The sequence below is a fragment of the Cricetulus griseus genome, chromosome 2, assembly GCF_003668045.3.
Source record: "Cricetulus griseus strain 17A/GY chromosome 2, alternate assembly CriGri-PICRH-1.0, whole genome shotgun sequence".
Taxonomy (NCBI): Eukaryota; Metazoa; Chordata; class Mammalia; order Rodentia; family Cricetidae; genus Cricetulus; species Cricetulus griseus.
This window is the reverse complement of record NC_048595.1, coordinates 391,110,836-391,135,905: the sequence shown is the minus strand read 5'-3', so window position 1 is coordinate 391,135,905 and position 25,070 is coordinate 391,110,836. Positions and strand designations below refer to the sequence as shown.

The 25,070-nt window shown below is 42.2% G+C and overlaps 1 protein-coding gene across 1 annotated transcript in view; it reads right to left on the bottom strand.

Moving 5' to 3' along the window:
- Positions 1–19,309, bottom strand: part of Tmem117 (transmembrane protein 117) — a 419,705-nt gene extending 400,396 nt beyond the window's left edge. The window contains exon 1 of the mRNA XM_035440837.1: positions 19,033–19,309. Within this exon, the coding sequence (XP_035296728.1) occupies positions 19,033–19,309 (277 nt within the window). The remainder of the gene's footprint in view (positions 1–19,032) is intronic.
- Positions 19,310–25,070: the final 5,761 nt, after the last annotated feature.

Below are 25,070 nucleotides of genomic sequence, written 5' to 3'. Positions count from 1 at the left end.
GTATATATATATATATGTGTGTGTGTGTGTGTGTGTGTTTATTATATGAATATATTTTATATACCATATCATATTATATATTTCCTCTGCATCTGTACCAATGCCACCTGTGTACAGGTGTGCAGGTGTCCACCAAGGTCAGGAAAGGACAACAGATCCTCTGGAATTGGAGTTACTTATGTCTCCTGACATAAGTGTTGGAACGTGAACCCAGGTCCTCTGGAACAGCAGCAAGTGCTCTTAACCACTTGTTTTTTTAATGGCATAAAATTAACAGAAATGGCTTCTTGCCTCCGTTAACTGCAGCTTTTGGCTAATTTCCATGGCCAGGAGAAGAATAGCTGTATGGCTTTTAATTAATTTCAGTATCAAAATTAATTATTAAATGGGAACTTTATTAGAAGAGTCATGAATCTGAGTGTTTGAAGTACCTGATTCTTCAACACAGTACATTAGAGATAACAGAGTTTCAGATATATTTGTAAAATGTAAATAAATTCATGTGTTAAAGCAATCTGATTAAAGTAGAGTCTCAAACAAATAATTAATTTCCTAAATAATCCCTGTGCTTGCATGGCACTTGATAAGTACAACAGCGCATCTTTTACTAAGCTACTAAGCCTATTTAAAAGAATAAAAGCGATATTCTCTTGATATTTAAACTCTGGGACAGCACTTTGAGGACTCAGAGAGGCGTGGCTCTAGGTGGGAACTGTTACCTCTAATTATCCATTTACCACATCCAACTACTCCGTCTGCAGCCCCCTTCTGTCTTCCTCCAGCACTTATCACTAGTGAACACCCCCTTCCAAAGTGCCATCTCTGGGACACTTCTGACGCAGGTCCCTGCTAATCTCCTCTTTAACTATTTCCTACTTTCAGACTCTGGCTTGTAATCTTTACTTCAAGACATTTCCCATTGCCATTAGGCACTCATTCCCATCATCTTTTCTTGTCTTTCTCTCTGCCAGAAGGAGAGAGAGAGAGAGAGAGAGAGAGAGAGAGAGAGAGAGAGAGAGAGAGTCGGAGGTAATAATCCATGCCTTTACAGAAATTTCATAATGCTATTTAAGTTATTGAGGATTCAGATACTAGCTACATGATATTAAAAAAAAACATAAAGCAAGACATAGTACCTAAGGCTAGAAGTGGGGAGGGGGCTAATGTGTGCTATTCCCTTAGGTATTTTTTAGCTTATTTTTTAAAGTGGGAGAGTGCTTAAGTTTTAAGCACAAACCACTCAACTTGTGCCCATGCAGGGTTAAGACACTGGCTGTCTAAAAGAAAAAGGCAAGCAGCAAAGGTCTTTCCCCCTACTTCCTAATACCTGCTGTGTCACTGAGCTCCACATCTGCCAGATGCTTACAATGCCTTAGTCATAGCTTTTCTATGGTTAGAAGCACAGACACTTATTTCATTTATTTTTAGAATGGTATCAGCACTCGTAATGATGCTCTGTGCCAGTTCTGTTTTCAAGCCAGCCCTTGATCACTGCAGGATCTGAGCCAAAGAAGGAAAATGATGAAGCTGCCAAGGTTGAGACGGGAGGCAGGTGGTTCTGGAGACAGAGAGCTTTGAGATTAGTCACAACTCCATAAGAACATAGAGTTACCATCAATACCACTGAAGACAGTTATAAGAGTCATAATCACCTCATATACTGACTAAGCAATGAAAGAATTAAGTTAGGACCTACAAGAACCTTGCATAATATACATATTTCTCCCCATCTGAATAACACCTGAAAGAATTGCTGAAGACTCATGAGGCCCCCAAACTACATTGTGAACAGAGAAAACAGGGATGCCTCAGCCAATGCAGGAAATTCTTCAACCAATCCTGTATGAAACAGTTATCCTATCAAATCAATGACAAATCAACCCATTTCTCAGATGTTGGATAACTGTGATGTGCTAATAGATCTGTACTAGTCACCTTCATGCAGATGGCCACATGGCCAAAGGTTTTGTTGATTTCCAATTGGGAACCCTGATACCAGTGAGAATGGAGCTGCAGGGACAAGGCGACTCCTCTGTCACCTTCCAGGTTCACCTAATCATGGGATGTATTCAAAGTATTAGAGATAGGCAAGGGGGTGAGTGTGATCAGGATGTATTATGCACATGCATAAATGAAATTGCCAAAAAATAAATCTAAAAGATAGTAAGTCCCTGAAATATACAAGATGATAAAAGTTTTTAAAAAGACAAAAACTAGACAAATTGGAAGGGCATATAAGATTTGAAATGTAGAGATAAAGGGGAAACAGACTGCCTGAGTTTGAGTGGCAGAAAATAAGTCAGTGTCACAGAACAAAAACATTTGCAGTGTTGTCTGGAATGCCTGCCAGGTTAACAAGAGCTCCCTGGTCTACAGACAATGAGAGGAAAGCCCCAGTTGAGAGCCCGAACTCAGTTTACCTTGTAAAGAATATTCTAATTTGCCAACTACTGCCACCAGTGGGGGGGAAACAGTTGCCCATTTACAATCTTACCTATATTACAAAAACAAGTATTCCTGTTAAGCTCTCCTTCATCTCATTGTGCACATCTTTGACAAGCATGACTGAAAAAGTCACCCAAAACTGTGTCTCACAGTCTTATTAAATAGCACTAAATGAATTTAATAAAGTCTTCATGTCTCCTTTCTTTAGAGGTGGACAGAAGTTACAGTCTTTAGAACCCAAAATGCACCCATTTATCAAGGCAAATTTCTTGGAGGGGTTAAGTTTTTGGTTTTTTGTTTGTCTTACAATGAATTCAATTTATTATGAAATATACAACTATACTGATCATTTCTTCTTTGATCAGTTTTGTTAAATTGTACCTATAAAGAAAATTGTGGGCTGGGAAAATGGCTCACATAGTAACATACCTGCAAGCAAGCACAAGGACCTAAGTTCAGATCCGCAGAACCCAACTAAAAAGACTATGGTAGTTATAAGCATTAAGGGAGTAGATGGGAGAAATAAGTAGATCCCTGAAGCTCCTTGGCCAGCCACCTTAGCAAAACTGATCACCTTCAATTCTGTCTCCAAACTCAAAGGTGGAAAGCACTGGAGGAAAGACCTCAGTGTGGACCTCAAGCTCCAAATGCATGCAGTATACACCCATACACAGATCCTCTTTCTCTTTCTCTTTCTCTTTCTCTTTCTCTTTCGCCCTCCCTCCCACCCTCTCTCTCCACCCACACCCACCCACCCACACACACACACACACACACACCTCTTTGAAGATTTGATGCATTAGCATAAATGAGCATTCCCAATTCTTTCTGTCTGTTTAGATTTGCATTGATATTTTCTCTTTAATTCTTGATATGGATAATTTGTATTTTCGATCCTCCTTCACGATCAGACTTTGTATCATGTCCTAATCATAGTAATCTTTTCCATTAATGAGCATCTAGATCTGTTTATTTTTCACTGTCAGTTTGTTTTATTTCATTTCTGTACTTGTTTTGGTTTGGAGTTTTGAGATTAGTTATCATCCACCCAGGACCAGCCTTGAACTAAAGGCCTGCACCACCACTGTGTCTGGATTCAGGCAGTGCTGGGGATGGAGCCCAGGGGTTTGCACATGCTGACCAAGCCCTCCACTAACCGAGCTTTCCAGACCCTATTTCTGTTCCTATGTGCAATTTGATATTCATACTTGCATTTGGCTCAGTTTGTTAACTTTTTAACCCCTTCAGATGTAGGGATCCCTTAAGATGGAAAGGGAACAATGATTAAAAACTCTGTTCCCTTTTAACTGTATTTAAAATATCAAGTTGCCTCTAAGTGCTTCTTTTGTTACATCACATCAATTTATACTTGCCTTAATAGGAAACTGACTCAAAAGCTTAGTGGCTTTCTGGGCTGGACAATGGCTCAGCAGCCTAAGAGCACATACTGTTCTTGAGGACTTGAGTTCAGTTCCAAGCACCCACAACAGGCAACTCCCAGACTCCTATTATAACCCCAGATCCAAAGGATCTGACAGCCCTCTGATCTCTGAGGGCCTGAGCATAGTCACAGACACACAGACACACAGACACACAGACACACAGACACACACACCACACACACACACACACACACACACACACACACACACACACACAGCCACGCACACACGCCAAGAATCTTAGTGGCTTTCAGGAAAGAAGTTACCTTCTTTTCTCATACTACGCCTCTAATGAGGCCCCATCACAGGCTTTGTCCCACCCCTCAATCCCTGTCCCACAAAGGCACAGAGCAGAGCACTTGTCTTGAATACTGCTGCTTACACAGAAGCCAGAAGCAAGATGGATGCCCCAGAAAAGCTGCTCTAGCTTGGAAATGCCACATGGTACACCTACCCTCACCTGACCAGCCAGAACATACCACAAAACCAGGAAGGACAACCCTACCATGTGTCATAAATGATGAGACAAGCATATCTAATAAACTGTGTGAGTGACTAACTTCTACCCCACCAGAATATGTCGCTGCTGTATCCCCAAAGCCTGGAGCTGCTCATCCCACAGGCCCACCCTCTAAAGCACTCCTTTCATGAATGCAAAACAACTTCTATCCAGCCCTCCTGCAAATCTAAGGCTAGCATATGTCTAGACCTGCTAATGTATTGAATTTAAAGATCTTCCTACACCCACTGTTGACAGTTTTCTGTTTGGGCTGACAGCTAGAATTCAGACACTAAGTAGGTGTTCCGTCCTCTTAAGCTTGACTTGTTAATCACTTGTGTTTATGATATGCAGTGCCAGGGACAGGATTCAGTAGCTGTAAAGCATGAGAACAACCTAGAGATAAAGGGATAGGGTCATTTGGGGGGGGGGGGACGCTACACTTACAGTCTGGTGGCCGTGGCTGCCGAGGGAAGGAGCCTGGGAAGGGCTCTGGCACCATCTACAACCTCCTCCTCATGGGGACAGAACATCTGTTCATACCCAAGAAAGACTTTTCTTACTGTGTGAGAATCTGAGAGTCACGGCTTTAAAGGACAATTGTGACTGTTCCCATCTGCTTCCTCCAGCATGTCCTTCAGTACCTCCCCTGCCAACACAAAGTACCAACACAAAGCAGCCTTGTGTCCATGGGCCAAGCACAAAGAAGGGACACTGCTGAGATGCACTGAACCCACTCAGCACCCAAGCTTTCTCCTAGAGTTGGAGGTGGAGACCGAAGAAGGACAAGTTCAAGGACAACTGGGCTACACAGTTTGAGGCCAGCCTGGGCTTCATAACGCTAAGGAGACTGAGTCTAAAAAGTGAAGCCAAAAGCTTTATTTCCCAAAGGAGGGAAGAGAACAACATTGGCTCCAAAGCAAGCCACGGCAGGGAGTTCTTAAGGATGAAGAAAGTTCTAGAAAGCACTGATTGTGCCCTCTTAGAAACAGGACACCTGATGTCTCTTGAACACCAATTTTGAACACACTACATTTCAATTAGCAACTGAAAAGGTTAGGCAAGATTATTTGTTTGTTAGTGATGCCCTTTCACCTCCTGGGGGGGAAAATGATTTTGCAAATGAACTCCTCCAGTCTTACAGTCCCGATTCCCCCTACTTTCTCCTATGTCTGTGCTGGTTCTGCACTGGCCTATGACCTCTGCTAATTACCAGGTATTCCAGACTCACCCAGCCTGTGGCTTCTGTGCTTGCCCCATGCCCTTCGTCAGGTATGTTCTCCCAGAAAGATAGCCAGGTGGCTATTCCCTCTGCTTCAGCTCCTTATTATAATGCTGTCCAACTACAGAGAGAATTCTGGCAATGCCCTGCTCTATGTCCCACTTCCTACTCGTTTAGTTGCCACAGAATTTTCTGTCCTCTGACTTCCAGGCAATGGCTTATCCAAGCTCAACACAAAGAGAACAGAGATTTCTGTCTGTCAGTATTAGAACCCCCAAACCTAGAAGGTGCTTGGTGCTTGTTGAATGAAGGAGCTCGAGCCCATATTTAAGGCTCCTGAACTTGGCAAATTCGTTGGAACAAATGGGTAGGCACAACTCTGAGCAAACAAGTTCAGGCAAACACTAAGCCTACAAAAAGAACTTGGTGCTCAGCGTATCTGTCTGAAATAAATCTGCCTTTTCGTGGTCTCTCCTGGTGTCACAATAGCCAAAGTCAACATTCGTCTCTTGAAGCAAACTTGGAGAATGAAGCAGGATGATCAAGTGGGAAGTCAAGGGTCAACTTTAGTAATAGATCAATGCAGCTGTGGTTCCACAGATGACAGAGATGGGCTCCGCGAGAGGAACAAGTGACCATCAGTAAAGTTATCATTTCTAAAGCAGGAGGAGGGCAGGGCAGTTGTATGTCTGGGTTTTCCTCACTCACCCTCTGCCTCCCTCCTCCACCTGTTCTGGCTCGCATTGCTTCTAAAAGGAGCTCCATCTTTGAGTCCTGTGAGGGCCCACCTGTGGCTGCCTCAGGGCCAGGCAGCTAACGTTGCCTTCGCCTTCCCTCCAGACTTCTGTGAATTTTGTCATCCTCGAGACCAAAGACTGTTAATTTCTTCCTTGATTTCAAGTTTTAGTTTTTCTCCCAGAATAAGCACATAGCATTTTCAATTTAAATTTTAAGAAAGGAATGATATGTTCTGTGGTTCCTGCTGTTTTGGGGATACTTTAAGATCTTGAACATGGTCTTCAAGAACCCCCATAATTGTTTATTTTTTAAATTTTATTTTACTTCATTTATTTATTATTTATCTTAAGGCACTCATTTAGTTTCTAATGAAAGAGAGAAAGGAAAGGTGTGGATTTGGGTGGGTGGGGAGGTTCTGGGAGAAGCTGGGGAAGGGGAACTGCAATCAGAATATATTACATGAAAATATCTATTTTTAATTTTAAAAAGTAAATGCCTTCCATAATGCTCCTTGAAGTCTCCCTTACTTGCCTCCCGCCTAACTGAATCTGCTAACCCAGGAACACTCCCTCATTCACACATTACCACAGACCATTTTGCCCCTTCCTTCGCCATAGCACATGATCACCAGCCTGCCTTGCCCTCCTTTTCACTGTGACAGATTTCCCATAGGTGCTGTTCACACCCAGACACTTTGCATTCTCCATTCCTGATCAGGCTCTGTGGAGAAAGTTGTAACAGGATGATCTGGCTAAACTCATTCCTCCTAAGAGTCCAGAGCTCCCACCAATGTGGCTACATTACAAAACCTCCTTTTATGCATTTCCTGTTGAGAGCAACTTCTCACATTTTCAAGCTAGATGGCCCACCGCACTCCTTGGCAGCTATCTCTTGCTGGCATTGCAGTGACACTGCAGTGCCATTGTCATGTGTCTGTGTCTAATGGGCATCTAATAGCCAGTAGATTTGTGCACTGAGACCTCCTATAAAGACACTTAGACAAACAAGTCCTGAAACATTTGTCAGGAATAATGGGGACAGAATGCTGCTATGGAACAGGAAGAAACTGGGACGGCCATAAAATGCAGAGGGTTAGGTTAGAACATAACCTTCCCCGAACTGCTGCTAAAGCAGGTTCAAGCTTGCACTCTCAGGCCCATGTGTCCACTCTTAGCTGGCTCATGCTGCCCAGGCCCTGAAGGACACTCAAAGTATGAGACACGTGCACTAAGCAAGGGAAAAATCTTGGCCTGTCATCACATTCCTCTTAGGCTAAAGGAGCATCTGCTGAGAAAGGGCACACTGCAGGAAGCACCTTTGGAGTTTCTCCGGGCTCCACAGCAATGATGGTCTCTGCCCTGAAACTGGGACCTTCCTGCCAGGCCAATCAAATGACTTCCTTTTTAACCCAAAGGAAGGGCTGTCAGTTGGAGGCCGTGCCAGAAAGCTCTGGACACAGACAATGTGGAGCAGAATGGTAGGGAGTGGCCTGGCACGACCCACTCCTAAGTCAGACAAGGCCGGCTGCTACCAGTTTGCCATCTGGAGTCCCTGAAAGGCTTCCGTCTGGAAGTCAGGCTTGAGTCTAGGTTCTAACTTTGCTGCCGGCTATTGTGATGACCTTGGAGCCAGGCAAATGAACCTTGTGCATTTCTGTGTATCCATCAACAATAACACTGGGTCATGCTCATGAGAGCCCAAATCCAAACCACAGACTTGTCCCTCCCACCACCCACACTCAGAACCTGATATCCACAGTAAGGAACAATCAAGCCTGCCTTAGTTGAGGACGTCTATTCTGATACTGTGTACCCCTACATCTTGTAATGGCTTTTCTTTGTCCCCTTCTATATAGAACCCCTCACAGCAACACAGCCCCTTGTGAGAGCTTTGTCTCACATCCTTCCACCCACCTAGTAAATTTCCCAATGAAGGAACAAGACCACCCATTGATGTCACTGGACTAACATCCTTGTTAGCCCACAGGACCCCCTAAGTAGCATACCATTTTAACTCCATGAAAATATCTTTCATAATGAGCCCTATTATAGCGGTGAGAGAGGAAAAGGGAGAAAAAGGAAAGCAAGCCAGGAAAAAAAAGTAAGTCAGTATTCACTCAAATAACTCCCTTGCCTCAGTCAGGAATAATTACCCTATGTTGGAAAAACAAACAACCTTTTAATTATAAATAACCCAAAAAGCAAGCTCTCTTCGCTGCCAGCTTTGCCACTTGCTGTCACATGAGATGCCAGTTTCTACCCTGGCCAGGTCCACCTCACTAATAGTAAGCTGGTTTTCCTCTTCCTGAATATGTGAGTCCAGCTGCCTGCTGCAATTCCACTTGACAGTTGTCACCAAAAGAATCCCACACCATTACCTCCCCCATAGGGAATAAGATGAGATGAAGACAAAAATCAAAAATCAACCTTGGGTAGGAAAAAGTCCCTTGACCCTGAATGACTCATCTCTACCAAAACTGAAGGGGAAAAAAGGTACCTAGAAAGCTTCCCTGGTTAATAGTTGCTGAATTACGATGCTGTACCTGAGTATTAAGTCCTTGAAATACCTTTCTCTGGAGTTTGTAATCTCTTTCCTACAGGAACTGGAGCACAGCAGATGCTACCCTGAAAGCTGCCGTTGATTGCCTTTTAGTGCTAATGGATGTGCCTCTGACTGCAAGCTAATGAAGGCAGCTCACAGGCAGGTACGAGGGTACAGTTACCAGTACGCTGGGATTTCCAGCCTCACCATCTCTTCCTGCTATAGGTGAGAAAGAGCATTACCCATTACTGTCATGGGGCAGTTCTTCTGTAAAGGGCTCCACACATCCACCCATTTTGCAGCACTGAGTGTCAAACTCATGACCACAGACATTCTGGGGAAATGTTCTAGCTACCAGAGTACTGCACCCACACTCAACAGCTCTCATGCATCAAATTCCCCTATGGAGAACATCATTGTGTTGATTTTTTTTAATGTGCCAATTATTTTTCAGTTTGATTTCCCTTAACCTGTTTCATACTTCTACATATCTATACATTAGAGCCTTGCTTTGCTTCTCCTACTGGAAGACATCCCAAGCTTTGCGATACAGTCTTCGTTGTCTCCAGCCCTCAAAGTACTGAGTATTGATAGATCTTAACTGAGTATTGACAAATCAAACACTTTCAGAAATGAAGATATTGACACTCGGGATAGATTCGTTGAGCACAAAAATGGTGATATCTTTATGGAACCGTTGTCTCCACTGTAAAGTACTTAACAATACTTTGAAAGGACAAAGTTTAAAGCAAAGTTTAAGTATCACTTGCAGATCTGTAGATGAGATGGATTGGGACATATGGGTCACATTACTCCTAGAAATGGAAATCTTCATCCTCTTGGTCATACAATAATAAAAACCACAAGTTGTTTACATTTCTGCTAAGCAGTTATAATATATTTTCCTACATGCACTGCTAGGTACTGTGATACACCTAAAGGCCATTCATCATAAGTAATAATGATTTACCATTCATTTATTGTTAGTAAGATATTCAGATAACACATTAATGCAAAGCAATTCAACCCATACCCATGGTGTTATATTGAAATAATGTTTCTTCCAAAGTACTTGATTTTTCATATCTTAAAAATCCCATATCACCAGAATTATTTTGCCTACATTTTCTAGAATGCCTGTCTTTCCTATTTTAAAGTAAAATCAAACATCTAGTTCAAAATAAGAAATGCAAATACTCAAAGTATACTTAACACTATGAATTAGAGACAAGCAGGCAATCAGCATTATTAAATTCCTTAGCTGACAAAATATTGTTGTCATTCTCTCATTGACTGCCCTTTATTACAATAACATAAGAAAAGGACTAGAATTAGTCTTCTAAAATCTCATAACATATTGAAATTACTCCCCTCAAAAAACAAAAACTAAACTTACTGTTTAAAAATAAAACAATCAAAAGCACAAAGAAAACAATAGAAGGCCATTGATAGTTTACATAACATAAACACAAGACTCTTAGAACCATCTAGTTCTAGTTCTCTTTTGGGGTCTAGAAACCAGCCCTTTGTTATCACAACCCTTTTAAAAAGAATCATGATGTTTTTAATAAAGCTTAGATATAAATAAAGAGGATATGAATAAAGGTTCTTAACTGTAGACAAACAGAAACCCACAGTCCAGTATCTGGCACTCTGAAACCCCAGGCCCACGTTTGTACAAATATGTCAGCAAGATCTCTTAGTGGCAAAAACTAACCCCAACTCACACGAGAGCTGCTTTTATTCTTTATTTCCCCTAGCTGCATGAAGTCTTCAGAAACAGATGTCCAGCTACTATTCATACAAACAAGTTTGACAGTAGGATATTTAGCTGGGTGACCTGCTAAACATGGAAATGAGCACTGTATTTTAAGAAACGAATCTGCCTCGTGGTTTGGGAAAAGAACAATGGCCCAGGTTAAGCCTGATGAGACACAATACATAGTCTTCATGAGACACTCCCTATGAAGCAGAACCTTCTCTCTCCTTTAGCCCCAAGATGATCACACTGCCGGACATCCTACCCAGTCTGCCCTACTACCTTCAGTATCACCTTGATGCTCACACCTCAGGTCCCCTCCGCCCTGGAAGTTTCACATTCTCACCTCTTCACATCCTGCCTGACTTCCCATTGCTTCACCTCGACTGCACCCTGGCCTGAACAGTCTCAACCCTAATTAATGAAATCTCTTTTACTCCCCACTCTCTCCCTTTACAACTCCCCTCAGAGTCAGCCTCATTAACTCCCTCAGTAACTATGCCATCATTTCATAGTTTTTTCAGATTTTTCCAAAACTCAAAGAACATAAATCCAAAGTCATAACTCAAGCCATTTAAAGACCAAAGAACTTAAAACCCAACCAATCTTTGCACTCTCTCTTGCTTGCTCTTTCTTAATATAAATCTTTCACAACCGCATCTCAGACAAGCCCTGTTTTTCCTCTTACCACCACCATGCCCATATTTAAAACCCGAATCATCTGTATCTCCTTTGCTCACACCACCATTTAGCCCACGACCTGACTTCTGTACCTCTGTGGTTCTCCTTCTTTCTTGGGTTCATTGGTTCATGGGGGTGGAGGGAGCAGATTCAGGGAATGGGGTTCTGATAGCTGTGGATTGCATGGAGAGCGCCCTCCAGGAGATAGCTTCAGTGAATCAGCTCAGCTTTATTGCAGAATATAGGAAATGTATAGGATTGGGGATCCTAGGGGCAAACCCTAATTTGCATTAAGTGGCACGCTCCTATCATAAGGTTTCATATGTGGCAGCAGGTTCTTATTGCTAAGGTCCTAGTACAAGTCTTAGTTATCATATGGGTAGCAGGGGGAAGGCTTCTAGAAGGAAGCTGTGCCAAGGGCCATGCTAGAGATAAATCAGGCATCTAGGCTTAGAGATAGCTTTCAGATAAGGTCGGTCCTCTGGGCACAGGGACATTCTCCAGATTAGGGCATGTAGAGAGCAGGAAATCTCACTGGGGAAAGGAGTCCCTCATGTTGCCCAGCTGTGGAGAGAGCTGCCAGGCCATGATAGACTGTAACCTCTGACCATCAAGGCCTCCCAACACATATCTACTTAATCCCACCGTTGCTTTAGACTCAAATGAGGTCCCACTCAAGCAGGAAAGTTTCGTTTCGCCTTCCTAGCCCTCTGTGACCTCCCTCTTGAATTCCCACAGCACTGGGTATAGACTGTGCATTTGATACTTGACATGCATTTCCTTTTATTATCTGCATATTTAATTTTTCATGCCTGTGTATCTTGTCTCTTTAACCAGATTCAAAATTCCCTGTCTCATGCTTTGTGAATGAACAAATGAATACCTTTCTATAGTTTCCAATGAAAAGGCAAAATCAACATAGGAAAGCTGAAGAAATCTTTAAATTTATTGAATACTGTGTGTCAAGCACTGTTTAGGCCCTGGGGATTAGATGGAAAATATCAACATAAGGCCTGCTCTCATGGTATAGCTGAGAGACCAGATATTAATGAAATAATGGTATAAATAATTACACACACACATACATATTCGTTGGGGGCTGGGCAATATAACAAGCTGTGCTGGACAGTTTTATGTCAACTTGACACAATCTAGAGTCATCTGAAAGGAGGGAACTCAATTAAGAAAATACCTCCATAAAATCTGGCTGTATTGAATTTTCTTAACTAGTGATTGATGGGGGAGGGCCCAGCCCATTGTGGCTGTGTGCCATTCCTGAGCTGGTAGTCCTGGGTTCTATAAAAAAAAAAAAAAAAAAAAAAAGCAGGCAGAGCAGGCCAAGGGGAGCATACCATACCAGTAAACATCACACCTCCATGGCCTCTGCCTTAGCTCCTGCCTCCAGGATCCTGCCCTGTAAGTTCCTTCCATGGTGAACAGTGCTGTGTTAGTGTAAGCTGAATAAACCCTTTCCTCCCCAAGTTGCTTTGGTCATAGTGTTTCATCATAGCAATAGTAACCTGGATGAAAACACGGGTTTAGAACCATTTTCAGATGCTACCCCTGGCAGCCCATTCTGAATCTGCCTGCCTTCCATCTCTTCAGCTGTGGCTGGGTCCTGACTTCAGTAAACCCGCAGAACATCCTTCTTGTTAAAAGAGAGGGACAGCTCCTTCAGGCAGAGGTCACCTGATAACCAGTTAATGGGGCCATGTTGGAAAGGAAAGTAGACAGGACCTCTGAACATGTCAGAAAACAAAAATATAAGACAGAAGATGCAAGAGTAGAGGATCCATTTATTACACTCTTGCTATTCTAGATCAGTCAATTGGTAAAGTTGTGCAAACCCTCTTTGCCTCACAGAGGTACTCTCTTGTGGATTGGACCTAGCAGTTTCTTAGAAAACAAAAGGAAATGAAGGTAGCAGGTGACAAGAGGTGGGTGTGGATTTTGGAGGAGTTAGGGTGAGCAGTAGGGAGTGAATACAATCAAAATACACTGTATGGAACTCTCAAAGCATTCATAAAGATATTATAGTTTTAAAAGGAGGACAGGACAGGCAGTGGTGGCGCACACCATTAGTCCCAGCACTCAGGAGGCAGAGGCAGGCAGAGGCAGGCAGAGGCAGGCGGATCTCTGTGAGGTCAAGGCCAGCCTGATCTACAAAGGTAGTTCCAGGACAGCCTCCAAAGCCACAGAGAAACCCTGTCTCGAAAAACAAGACAAAACAAAAAAAAAAAAAAAAAAAAAAAAGGAGGACAGAATAAAAGGCTGAATGGCCAATAGCTAGTCAGGAGGTGTAGGTGAGATTTTCAGGGAGAGAAAGAATAAGGAGGCACACAGGAGATGATGCCATGGAGATACGGGGAGTCAGATATACATAAAAGAAAGGTAAAAAGCCACATGGTAGAGTCACATAGGAGGAGAACGTAGATTAATATAAGAAGTTTAACTTAAGTTATAAGAGTTACTACGATAAGCCTAAGCTATAGACTGAACTTTTATAACTAACAAGAAATCTCGGAGTCATTATTTAGGAGCTGGCTGGTGGCCCAAAGAAAAATCAAACTACGGGTTTCCCAGAAGTTCAGAGCTTGGTGGGGTAACACAGCTCACAGAGTCAAAGCAGATTAGATTTTCTTGCCTTTCCTTGACCCTGATGTCCTGGCTCATGTACTAGTGCACATGTTGTTGGGAATAACTTCAATTTGTATTTAGAATAAAAAATAATTAATTAATAATTACTAATAAGCAAGAAATTAAATGCCCTTCTTATATAAATATCACAAAGAGGGGATGTCCTTCTCTATGGTATGAATATATGTTTCTCTTATTGGCTGATCAATAAATACTGATTGGCCAGTAGCCAGGCAGGAAGTATAGGCAGGGCTACCAGACTAGGAGAATGCTGGCAAGAAGAAGGCAGAGAGGAGCCACCAGAGAGAGACACCATGTAGCTGCTGAAGGATTAACATACCAGAGCATTACAAGTAAGCCACAGCCTCATGACAATACATAGTTTAATAGAAATGGATTAATAATTAAGAGAGAGCTAGCCAATAAGAAGCCTGAGCCATCAGACAGTTTATAATTAATATAAGCCTCTGTGTGTTTATTTAGGACTAAACAGCTATGGGACCTGGCAGGAAAGAAACTCTGTCTTCACTAGCTCACATGTTGTTGGGAATAACTTCAATTTATATTTAGAATAAAAATTAATTATTTAGTAAACAAGAAACTAAATTCCCTTCTTATATAAATATCGCAAGCAGAATTTCTCTATCCATGGATAAAATATCATGCTAGAACAAATTATTTGAATGCACATTAAAATAAAAAAGCTAGATTCATCCAAGCAAACAGAAAAGAGAGACAGCAGAGAATTCAACAGAGCTCCCTTCTGATAAATCTTTATACAACAACCAACAAGAGTTAGTCTTAAAACTGAAGAAATTCTTTTGAACATGCTCCTCAGTCACCTGTCTCTCTGAGTAAGGAAAAGCAGATTTGTAATCCCAGTTCTTGGGGAGCTAAGATGGGAAGATTCAGAGTTCCAGGCCACCCTGGGTCACAAAGCAAGACCCAGCTCAACACAGAAAGCATGCTGCTTCTATTAGCTGTAAAACTACAATTGTAACAATGTATCTACATAGTTATGAAACTGCAATAGTAACATTATATCTCACATATAAATCAGTAACCATTCAACACGTTAGAGAGATGCTCACTGGGTTACTCTAGTCCCTCACTTTGTCTATAAATTAATAGTATTCTGTTGCTCTTTTGAAGTTTCCTAAAAAGAGATAATAAAGCATATGACAGACTTATAGTGAGGTGAAGAGGACATGGAATTTTATTTAATATCTATCATCTGGCGTTTTATTAGAGAATTACAAAAGGTGAAGCTGCCGTACTGAGGGCACAAAATTATTCCGATCATTTGGGAACCATCCTGGTATTTCTGTAGCACAGAGTTCTGTGCTTGTCATTTAGATTTAGTCCCCTCAGCATCATATGCCATCATCAACATCGCAGCCATGGGCTTGTACCCTCACATCATTAAAGGCTTAAATATAGCTTTTTAAAAATGAATTATGTATAAAGGCTAGTTATCTGGGAACCAAGACAGAAACATTTATCACTTATCAAGCCAATAAGAACATTTGTGCTTGCATTAAAGTATGGATTTTTTTCCCACAATGCTGCAGGCTATCAGCCAATGGCATCTTGCCAGGCATGCCTTGCAGCAAGTGGTCTCCTATGGAGAGGAAACAAAGGGAATAATACAGGAGGGCTTCTTGTAGGTTGTGATACTTGAATTGGGATTGGAAGGGGGAAGAAGTTGATTGAGGTGTTACAGGAGGCCAAGGTGACACAGGAGGGCTATGTAAAAGGGGCAGTGAAGGAGGCAGCTGCTTTGAGGGTAACACACTGTGTATTGTGGAAAAACAAGAGCCAGGCTAGAGTAGTCATCAAGAGCTCAGCCACCAACCAAAGAATTTGGATTTCATCTTTTAGACGATAGGAGTCACTTAGCAGTGTAGTAAAATCACTCTATTATCCATAGTGAATCAGGAGAGAAGAGTTAGGAGGAATGACTTAGGGTTCGTGAACCAAGGAAGAAGAAGAGATGAAAAGAGACAAAGAACACAGGTTTGAGTTCATCAGGAAGCTCAACCTACATCCCGCACAAAACTGGCAAACTAGTTATTCCTTCTCTAAGATACAGCGAGCACTTCAGAGATAGTGAGCAAGGGGAAGAAAAAGAAATTGTGGAACTGAAGTAATAAAACCAGGCAGAAAAGTTAAGATGCACTTCTGTGTTATTTTAAAATAGTTCATCCTCAGTAAACCACTTGAAATCTAGAGTGCTTTTTTTCAGAGCTAAACTACTTATACTGACAAGAGAATTGACATGCAAGCCATGATGGAAATCTGGTCTTAGTATAAGAGAATTTATAAGAGAATAACTTAGCAAAAATGTAGCAATTACGAAGTAAATCACCTACTCTCATTATTAAGCCATTATTTTAACTAGATGGTACTCAGCTGTCCTTTCATAAATTTGGATGCTTTTCTCCAACCTTAATAGTCTAGCCCATTTACCATAACTACTGCATTTTTACAGGGCTCCCTAATAGCTTACAAACACCTGCAGCCATTACTTGTAAGGAAACCTACTGACTTCTCTCTCCAACACTCCCTACCCATTTTGGAAACTGAGTCATTCACATTAACCACCTACCCTCAACAGCTTCTACACATGATTACCTACATATAGTGCCATGCTTGTTCCATATTTGATGGGAGAGCCAACTAACACTATGTTCCCATGTATCCTCTGTGTCAATGACCTGAATCTCCTGACTACTTCCTGTAACCCAAAGACCACACCTTGGAAAGCACCACTAAAGACTGTCATTCAACCACACCCACAAATGTTCTCCCTTTTGATACTTCCGTATCACTTGAACTCTGGAATGCTTGGTTTTCATGTAAATCTCCAATCTCTTCCAGGCTGGTTCCAGGTTAGCCCCCTCTCTGTCCAGCCAGATTCCCCTTTGCCAGCTTTTATTTGCAAAATGCAAGTCTGAGCAATCCCCAGCAGACTTTCAAATCCACGTTTTGGGGACCATGCTGGACAATTCAGATGGCACCATCCACATTTGGATATGGTGATCCCTGGTGGCTCTCTGTGACCATCAGCAACCTGTCCACCTATCCCTGGCCCACTGACTTCCCTCTACCCAGCATTCCAAACCTGGACCACGTGCTTTAAAGTCCCTTTTTATATCCAACCACCCATATTTCTGTTCTTCATAGTAAAGTGAGGGTTGTCAAGTGGAAAGATGCTTTCCTCCTGACTGCTCTACCTCAGATACACCTACTTCATTCTTCATTCTGCCTGCATCTAAGGGATACAGCCTCTCTGCTTCTGGTCCCCTTAAAGCTATGATTTCTTCCCATACCCTAAGCCCAGGAGTAAAGAGACCTCCAGAGATGCAGTTATATTTATTTGTCCTGTAAAGATGTTCTGTCTAAATCACCCCAAAATCTACCACCTCAACTGTTACCACTGCCGAGTACAATCTCTGTTATTACCCAGTTTGCTATCACGCTGAGTACAATATGTTTTTATTAAAGTCTCTTAGTGACAAACCAAGCTGCAGCTCTCAGATCTGATTTCATTCTCAAAGTGTGTCAGCTCATCAAGCCTTGTACATTTATCTGTTTACTTCCCTGCTACAGAAGGTAAGTGCTAATGAGAGCAGAGGCTTTGCCTATTAACTGCTCTTGCCTAGTGTCTGGTGTGTAATAAGTGAATATCTGTTGGATAAATATCCCTACTTCTTGACCAACATCAATCAGGCCAGCAGCAGGAACCACACCCCATTCAAACTTCCCTGGGAGTTTGAACTTGAGTAAAGCTAGTCTCATTGAGTGAATGCACACTAAATTTTATCTGGGTCTAGATCACCGCAAAGTCCAAAGTGAATTTCCTCCTTCATGTCTGTGAAATGCTGCAGTATCCCTATAACTAGTTACTTATTTTAAAGATATATATAAATATCTTTAAAATATATATACATATATATACATATATGTATATATATGTTTTGAACAATCATGCAGGTGCTGGGAATTGAACTCGGGACCTCTGGAAGAGCAGCCAGTGCTCTTAATCACAAAACCATCCCCTGAGCACAGCGGTTCTCAACCTGCATGTCACAACCCCTTTGAGGGGTCACATATAAGATATCCTACATATCAGACATTTACATTATAATTCACAATAGCAACAAGATCACAGTTATGAAGTAGCAATACAATAATTTTATGGATGAGAGCCACTGCTCTAGCACATAACTAGTTACTTTTTAATGTAAACTAATTTTTCTGATATTTATTGCCAAGAGGTTCCTGCATATTTTACTGCTCTTTTGTATACTATACTATTCAGGTTCCAAATAAACATCATAAAGCCAAACTTGGTTTTTTTGTTTGTTTGTTTGTTTCTAACCAGAGGGTTGGGCTAAAAAAAATGGGGGTTAAGAAATGGCTCAGAGGGAAGGGTTTATTGCCACAAATCCTGGTCACTTGAGTTGAATTCTTGGAATGCAAAGGGTGCAAGGAGAGAACCAACTCCTGTTAGTTGTTCTCTAAACACACACACACACACACACACACACACACACACCACCACCACCACCACCATCACCACCACCACCACCACCACACTACTACACTAAAAAAATAAAAGCAAAAAGGTTTTTACAATGTGAAAAGGTGCTCTGTTTATAACTTCATATACATATATGTGTTTGTGTGTGTGCACATATATATGCTAGCAGTTGGCTCACTTTGGTGAAGTGTATGATATAAAGAGGCACTGCCTTTACAATTTGCAATCTTCACCATACCACACTCAGGGCTATTTTCATGGTTTTTTTTTGTTTTTTGTTTTGTGTTTTTTTTTCCTTTGGTTTAAGTGAAACCTGATACCAATTTCATTTCATGACCATTTCCCTTAAACATCAAGCATGGGACAGTTAACAAGTCTGCCTAACTACAACAGCCCAGAACAGACTGAGGCTAGAGCACAAGCTACAAACATCTGCCACTGTGTTTTGGAAATAGACAGCTGTAGCTCAGAGAATAGAAAGTCAAGAGCCAGCAACATGGCTGCACACTGTACAGTACTTACCAAATAAGCGCTGATGGAACAGAAACTTGCCAGCGATTAGTCCTATGAGAATGGCCAGCAGCCATAGAAGCACCTTCAAAATCCTCCAGCCAACTCCTCTAGGGTATTTATTTGTTACAAATGAAAAACAGTTTCCAACAACAATAACATTGGCTTCTGTCTGGCTGTGAGACACTGGGTCCTCGGCAAATATCAAGAAGTTGAAGAAGATGACCAGGTAAGCCACAATCATACGAGACCAAGGATGCTGGAAATAGTAGCGGAAGTCTTTACCCATCCTTCAAGCCTTCGATGCTGCTTGACCTGCATAAGGAAAGATACGGAGTTAAAGCAGGAAGACAAGCCACCTCTCCATTGTTACCTATTCAGACCTGAACAGTTCCACAAGAAGATATGTGGGAAAGACCACCCCTGTTCCTGCCGATGGCACCAAGACCAGTCTCGGGTTGAAGAAAGTTAACTCTGCCTTCATCCTGCCACATATTTTTATCTCCTATCATTGGATGACTAGTGGGCAGATCATAAAAGAAGGGAGAAGAACAGACAAGAGAGGGAAGAACACTGTTCAAAACGGAGGTAATGATCAAGTGTGGTGGCACACACCTGTAATCCCAGCATTTGGGAGGCAAAGGCAGGAGTTTTAGAGTTCAAGAGTAGCCTGAGCTACTTAGCAAGTTTGAGGTCAGCCTGATCTACATGAAATTATTTTTTTAAAATTGATATAATGCTCAGGATATTTTGTCCCTTTCCCCTTCTCCAGGGGACCATGTATGTCTCTCTTAGGGTCCTCCTTGTTTCCTAGCATCTCTGGCAGTGTGGATTGTAGGCTGGTAATCCTTTACTCTATGTCTAAAATCCAAGATCTCCTGAGCAAATTGGGAGCATGGGGAGAGGGGAGAGGTTAACTAGGAGAATGAGAAGGAGAGAAGAGGAAGGGTGAGGAAGACATGATGGGGCAGGGAGGTTGCGTTGGGGGAAGAACAGAAGAGAGCAAGATAAGAGATAATAGAGGGAGACATTATAGGTTTAAAGATAAATCAGGCACTAGGGAAATGTCTGGAGATCTACAAAGTGGATACCAACTAACAATCTAAGCAACAGAGGAGAGGCTACCTTAAATGCCCTCTTCTGATAATGAGATTGATGACTAATTCATATGGCATCCTATAGCCTTCATCCAGCAGCTGGTGGAAGTAGAAGCAGACACCCACAGCTAAACCTTGAACTGAACTGAAATCCAGTTCCAGAGAAGGAGGATGGATAAGCATAGGGGTCCATACCTGGCTGATGAAACCCACAGAAACAGCTAAACTGAACAAGAGAGAGCTCTTGGGCCCCAGACTGGTAGCTGGGAAATCAGCATGGGACTGATCCAGACCCACTGAATATGAGTGTCAGTGAGGAGACCTTGGAAATCTATGGGGCCCCTTGTAGTGGATCAGTACTTATCCCTAGCATAGGAATGGACTCTGGGAGCCCATCCCACATGAAGGGATACTCCCTGAGCCTAGACACAAGGGGGTTGGCCTAGGCCCAATCCCAAAGAATATGACAGACTTTGAAGACCCCCTATGGAAGGCCTCACCCTCCCTGGGGAGCAGATAGGGTATGGGATAGGTAGGGTATTGGTTGGGGGGGGCAGGGGAGGAGGGGAGGGAGAGGGACCTGGGATTAACATGTAAAATAATCTTCTTTCTAATTAAAATAAAAAAGAATTAAAAAAATTTTTTTACAAGTGAGATAATGACTAAGATGACATAGAGGGGGGTACAGAGCACAAAATCTACACGATGCATATTTTACCTTATGATAATCCTACAAAGCTGTTTAACACTTCAAGGGAATTCAAAGTAATCGGAACACATACATATCACAAACACTTTGCCCAAGTCTCTCTCTGCCCAGCTGTAATTAAGTAATTTGATGGATACAAGATATACTTCCAAATCTTTTCCTAGACATTGCCAAATGGGCATATGGGCAGAAAATTCCCTTAAAAACGTTTTATAGTCTGATTAAATAATTTCTAGAAAGAGTTTAATATACCTAAGTCTATAGTAAGCATTTTCTTGGAGGTAGGCAAAGCTGGACCACTCTGCTTGTGAGAAGTGACCAAAAGAGGAAGATTTCGGAGAAAGACCTGGCCAGATTCAAGTTGCAGGCTGATAAGTAGGACTGTTCTGTGGGTGGAGACAGCAGGCTGCTCCTTCCAAGTTGTGACAGTCATTTGCAAAAGGCATGAGGGCATTGCAAAATCATGTTATGCCCACAGCAATGGTTGGCACCTGCACCCCACCCTTCTTAACATGCAAATGTTCAGGTCCTACAGGTCCTCACATCCCCCCTTCTTAAGAACTACCCACAAACCCCTTACACAGTTACTCCCACATTGGGCCTGCCTAAATCCCACTGGTCTTGTGAGAGGAACCTATGGTTAATGCTAGTGTTCATTTCTGTCATCTGACTGGGTTCTCAGACTCAGCAATGTTTCCTCAACAATAATAACTGTTTATATATTGCACCACTTCTGAAAGTTGTTCCACACCTACACAGATACATCAAAATATCCAACAAAGATTTTACACTTATTCATGTGTTCGTGAATACAAAAATGTACACAGTGCACGCCGTGGTGGCACACACCTTTAATCCCAGCACTCGGGAGGCAGAGGCAGGCAGATCTTTATGAGTATGAGACCAGCCTGGTCTACAACAGCTAGCTCCAGGACAGCATCCAAAGCCACAGAGAAACCCTGTCTCGAAAAAACAAACAAACAAACAAAAAGAATGTACACAAAGCATAACTTCTAGGAGAGGTCAATTCTCTAACCTACCACGTGGGCCTCAAGGATCAAACTCAAGGTCTCAGGTTTGACAGCCAAGTGCTTCTATACCCACTGAGTGGTCTCATTTGACCTGATTTGAAAATAAACACCTCATTTGCAAAAAAAAATAATAACTGTTTATATACTAAATGGCAAAACTAATACTTTGACTTCTATCTACCAGTTCATTTTTCTTCTTTCACATTTAAAAAAAAAATAAGTACAGGATATTAAAGGGGAAGGTCCCTGGTAAAGTCCACACAGCTGTATGCTGGATGTCTGCATGCATGTATCATTAGCATGTCAGTTTGGGGTCATAACAACCCTCCGAATGCTGCCATTACCATTCCCACCCATTCATCTTACTGGGAGGGAATTGAGACTCTCAGAGTATGTGAATCACAAGCAAGAGAGCTGTGCTCTGCATCTCTGGGGTGTGACCCCAGGATGAGACAGTTGTCACCCCCCACACACACTGCCACTCCACAATAGCCAGGGCAGCTTCAGGCACTCTCCCCATCTAGCAGGGAGGAGCTAGGGTCCAGCTTCCAGGATGTCAAGCCTTGCATAATTTCTAGAGGTATTTTTGCCTCTAGAGGCAAGAGCAGAAAATCTGTAATATATCCTACTATTTCCCCATGGAGGAAAGTGTGTAAATGAAAGAATCCTTCACAGATTCTCAACACTTGGAGAAGGCAGGGGGTGATCAAGGTTTTCATTTATTCCTGACTGAAAGGATAACAATGACACACCAGCCTGAAGTATTCAAAGTCAGTGGAAGATCTGAGAACAGGCTTCCAGGCCCCAAAGCCCCATCCTATACCCCTGGCTCATGAATGTCAACTAAAGCCATAATCTAAGTTAATGAATATTTGTCACAACTCTTTTAGAAAAGCAAGTTAACATGCACATGGATTGGTCGTAGAGTTCACCCAAACTGATAGTTCTGCACCTTCAGCTCACAAGCCTGCCACACAATATCATTCAGAAATATCTGCTCCCAGGGTCTGCAACCCAGATGTCTTAAGACTGGTGACTTGCATGTGAGCTATCCAGTAAAATAGGTGTGGTGCTCACACAGAAGAGCAAAGCAAACAGTGTACAACAAAAATAAATGCTATTCATGTCCATAGTAGTCGACACAGGAATGAGCTCACCATTATCAAAATTTCATCCAGAGACCCTGAAATTGTCCAAAACCCACCAGCATAGAGCAATTCCCCAAAACTCACCCCAATGACCCCAGGTTGTAACCAACTCTCCTACATGCCCAGAAACAGAGATACAGACACAGGTGTCATTTTAAGGCTGTCTTCTAGGTGACTATACTCCTCTCTTACCAGTAATAATTCTGGTGAGGCTGCCACCACTACCTCCTCTCTCATGGCAGGTGCAGAGGTGTAGGTGGGGAACGAGGGAGAGAGGCAGAGAACCCAGAGAGGAAACACAAACTCTTGACTCCTTTTTAAAAATGTTCTGACTTGCATTGCTTTTTTTGTTTTTTTGTTTTTTTTTATTTTTAACTTCATAATCTTGCTTTGTGGGCAATATAATGTCCACATACCCAAGTTAAATGAGCGCATTGAAAAATTTTTGGAGACAGCTGCTGCTACCCAGCACTTACATTATTTTGGGAGGCAGAACTATAGGGATGAGCAGGAACCCTACACCAGTGCATGATCTCAGTTAATCCCAAGCGATGCTATGAATGTGCCTGTCGCTATCATGTTACAGATAAGGAAATGAAAACTCCAAGCACTTGCCACCCATTAACTCACAGACCCAACAAATAAAAAAAAAGTCAGAATTGTAAGGCCCAGGCCTTGCTTGACCTTTCTCGTCTCCCTTACTGGAGGTCAGCTTTTCAAAAACTATTTAGGCCATGCTTCCAACTGACTCATTATCTCCTCCAAGAGTCCAGTGACTTCCATCCTAGCAGAATGAAGCTGGACCCTGGTATTGATCATTTGGTCTTTCTGTGAGAAACATTAGGATTTTCCTTATTGCTTCCTTATGTCTAGAAATTAAGGCGACATTTTTCAGGGGAGCACATAACTCAGGTACTCACATGGTAACTTGGGTATCTTTGCCCATCCCTATTCTGTGACTCTAGAAACAGATGTGTCTAGACACAAAGATGTCAAGCTTGTCTAGTCATTATGGCTGCTTTCCAGTTCTTTAGATACCCAGATATGATCCAGAGTACAGAAACTGCTTCTACCTCTGCAGTTTATAGTAAGTATCTTCAGGGACCACAGGTTCATTTGTTGACAATGTCATTAAGAATCCAGGATTCAGAGCCAGGCATTGGTGGCACACGCCTTTAATCCCAGCACTCAGAAGCCAGAGGCAGGTGGATCTCTGTGAGTTCGAGGCCAGCCTGGTCTACAAGAGCTAGTTCCAGGACAGTCTCCAAAGCCACAGAGAAACCCTGTCTCAAAAAACCAAATAAATAATAATAATAATAATAATAATAATAATAATAGGGAGGAGGAGGAGGAGGAGGAGGAGGAGGAGAAGAAGAAGAAGAAGAAGAAGAAGAAGAAGAAGAAGAAGAAGAAGAAGAAGAAGAAGAAGAAGAAGAAGAAGACAGGCATGGAGATTGCAAAATTTCTCTTTTTGCTTTTTAAAATTCCAACCCCATCACTGTATGTGGGAATGCCTTAGCACTCCCTAGCGAAATCATCCACTCATATGTTTGTCTTCTTCACTCCATCCTCCTCAGAGAGATCATAAGGGGCTATTTCCTTCCATGGCAGAGTACAGTAGGCAATCAATAAATGCCTACTGGATAAACTCAGAAGGACTCTCCTTGTCTAAGAATGCTCAAAATGACAGAGTCATGTGACAGTCAACATAAAAAAAAAAAAGACAAAAGGCAGGGGCCCAACCCTAAGCCTGCAATGATACCTCTGACAGCCACTCATAGCCCATGCCACCAGTGACTGGCTCTGCATTATTATCACTGTCACAAAGGACAAAGGGTTAACAATTACTGAATACTCACCGACACCAGACTCTATTAGTGAGCTTTGTGATTATCTCTAATTGATTGAATAGCAGCCCAGCAAAAACAAACACTTATTTTCCTATTTCACACACACTAATACTGGATCTGAGAAAGTCTGGTACATTCTGCAGAACAGTAAAGCTGGTTGGAGGTGTCATTCAAATGTGGACCACCCAGCACTGTTTTCCCTGCATAAAATTTTA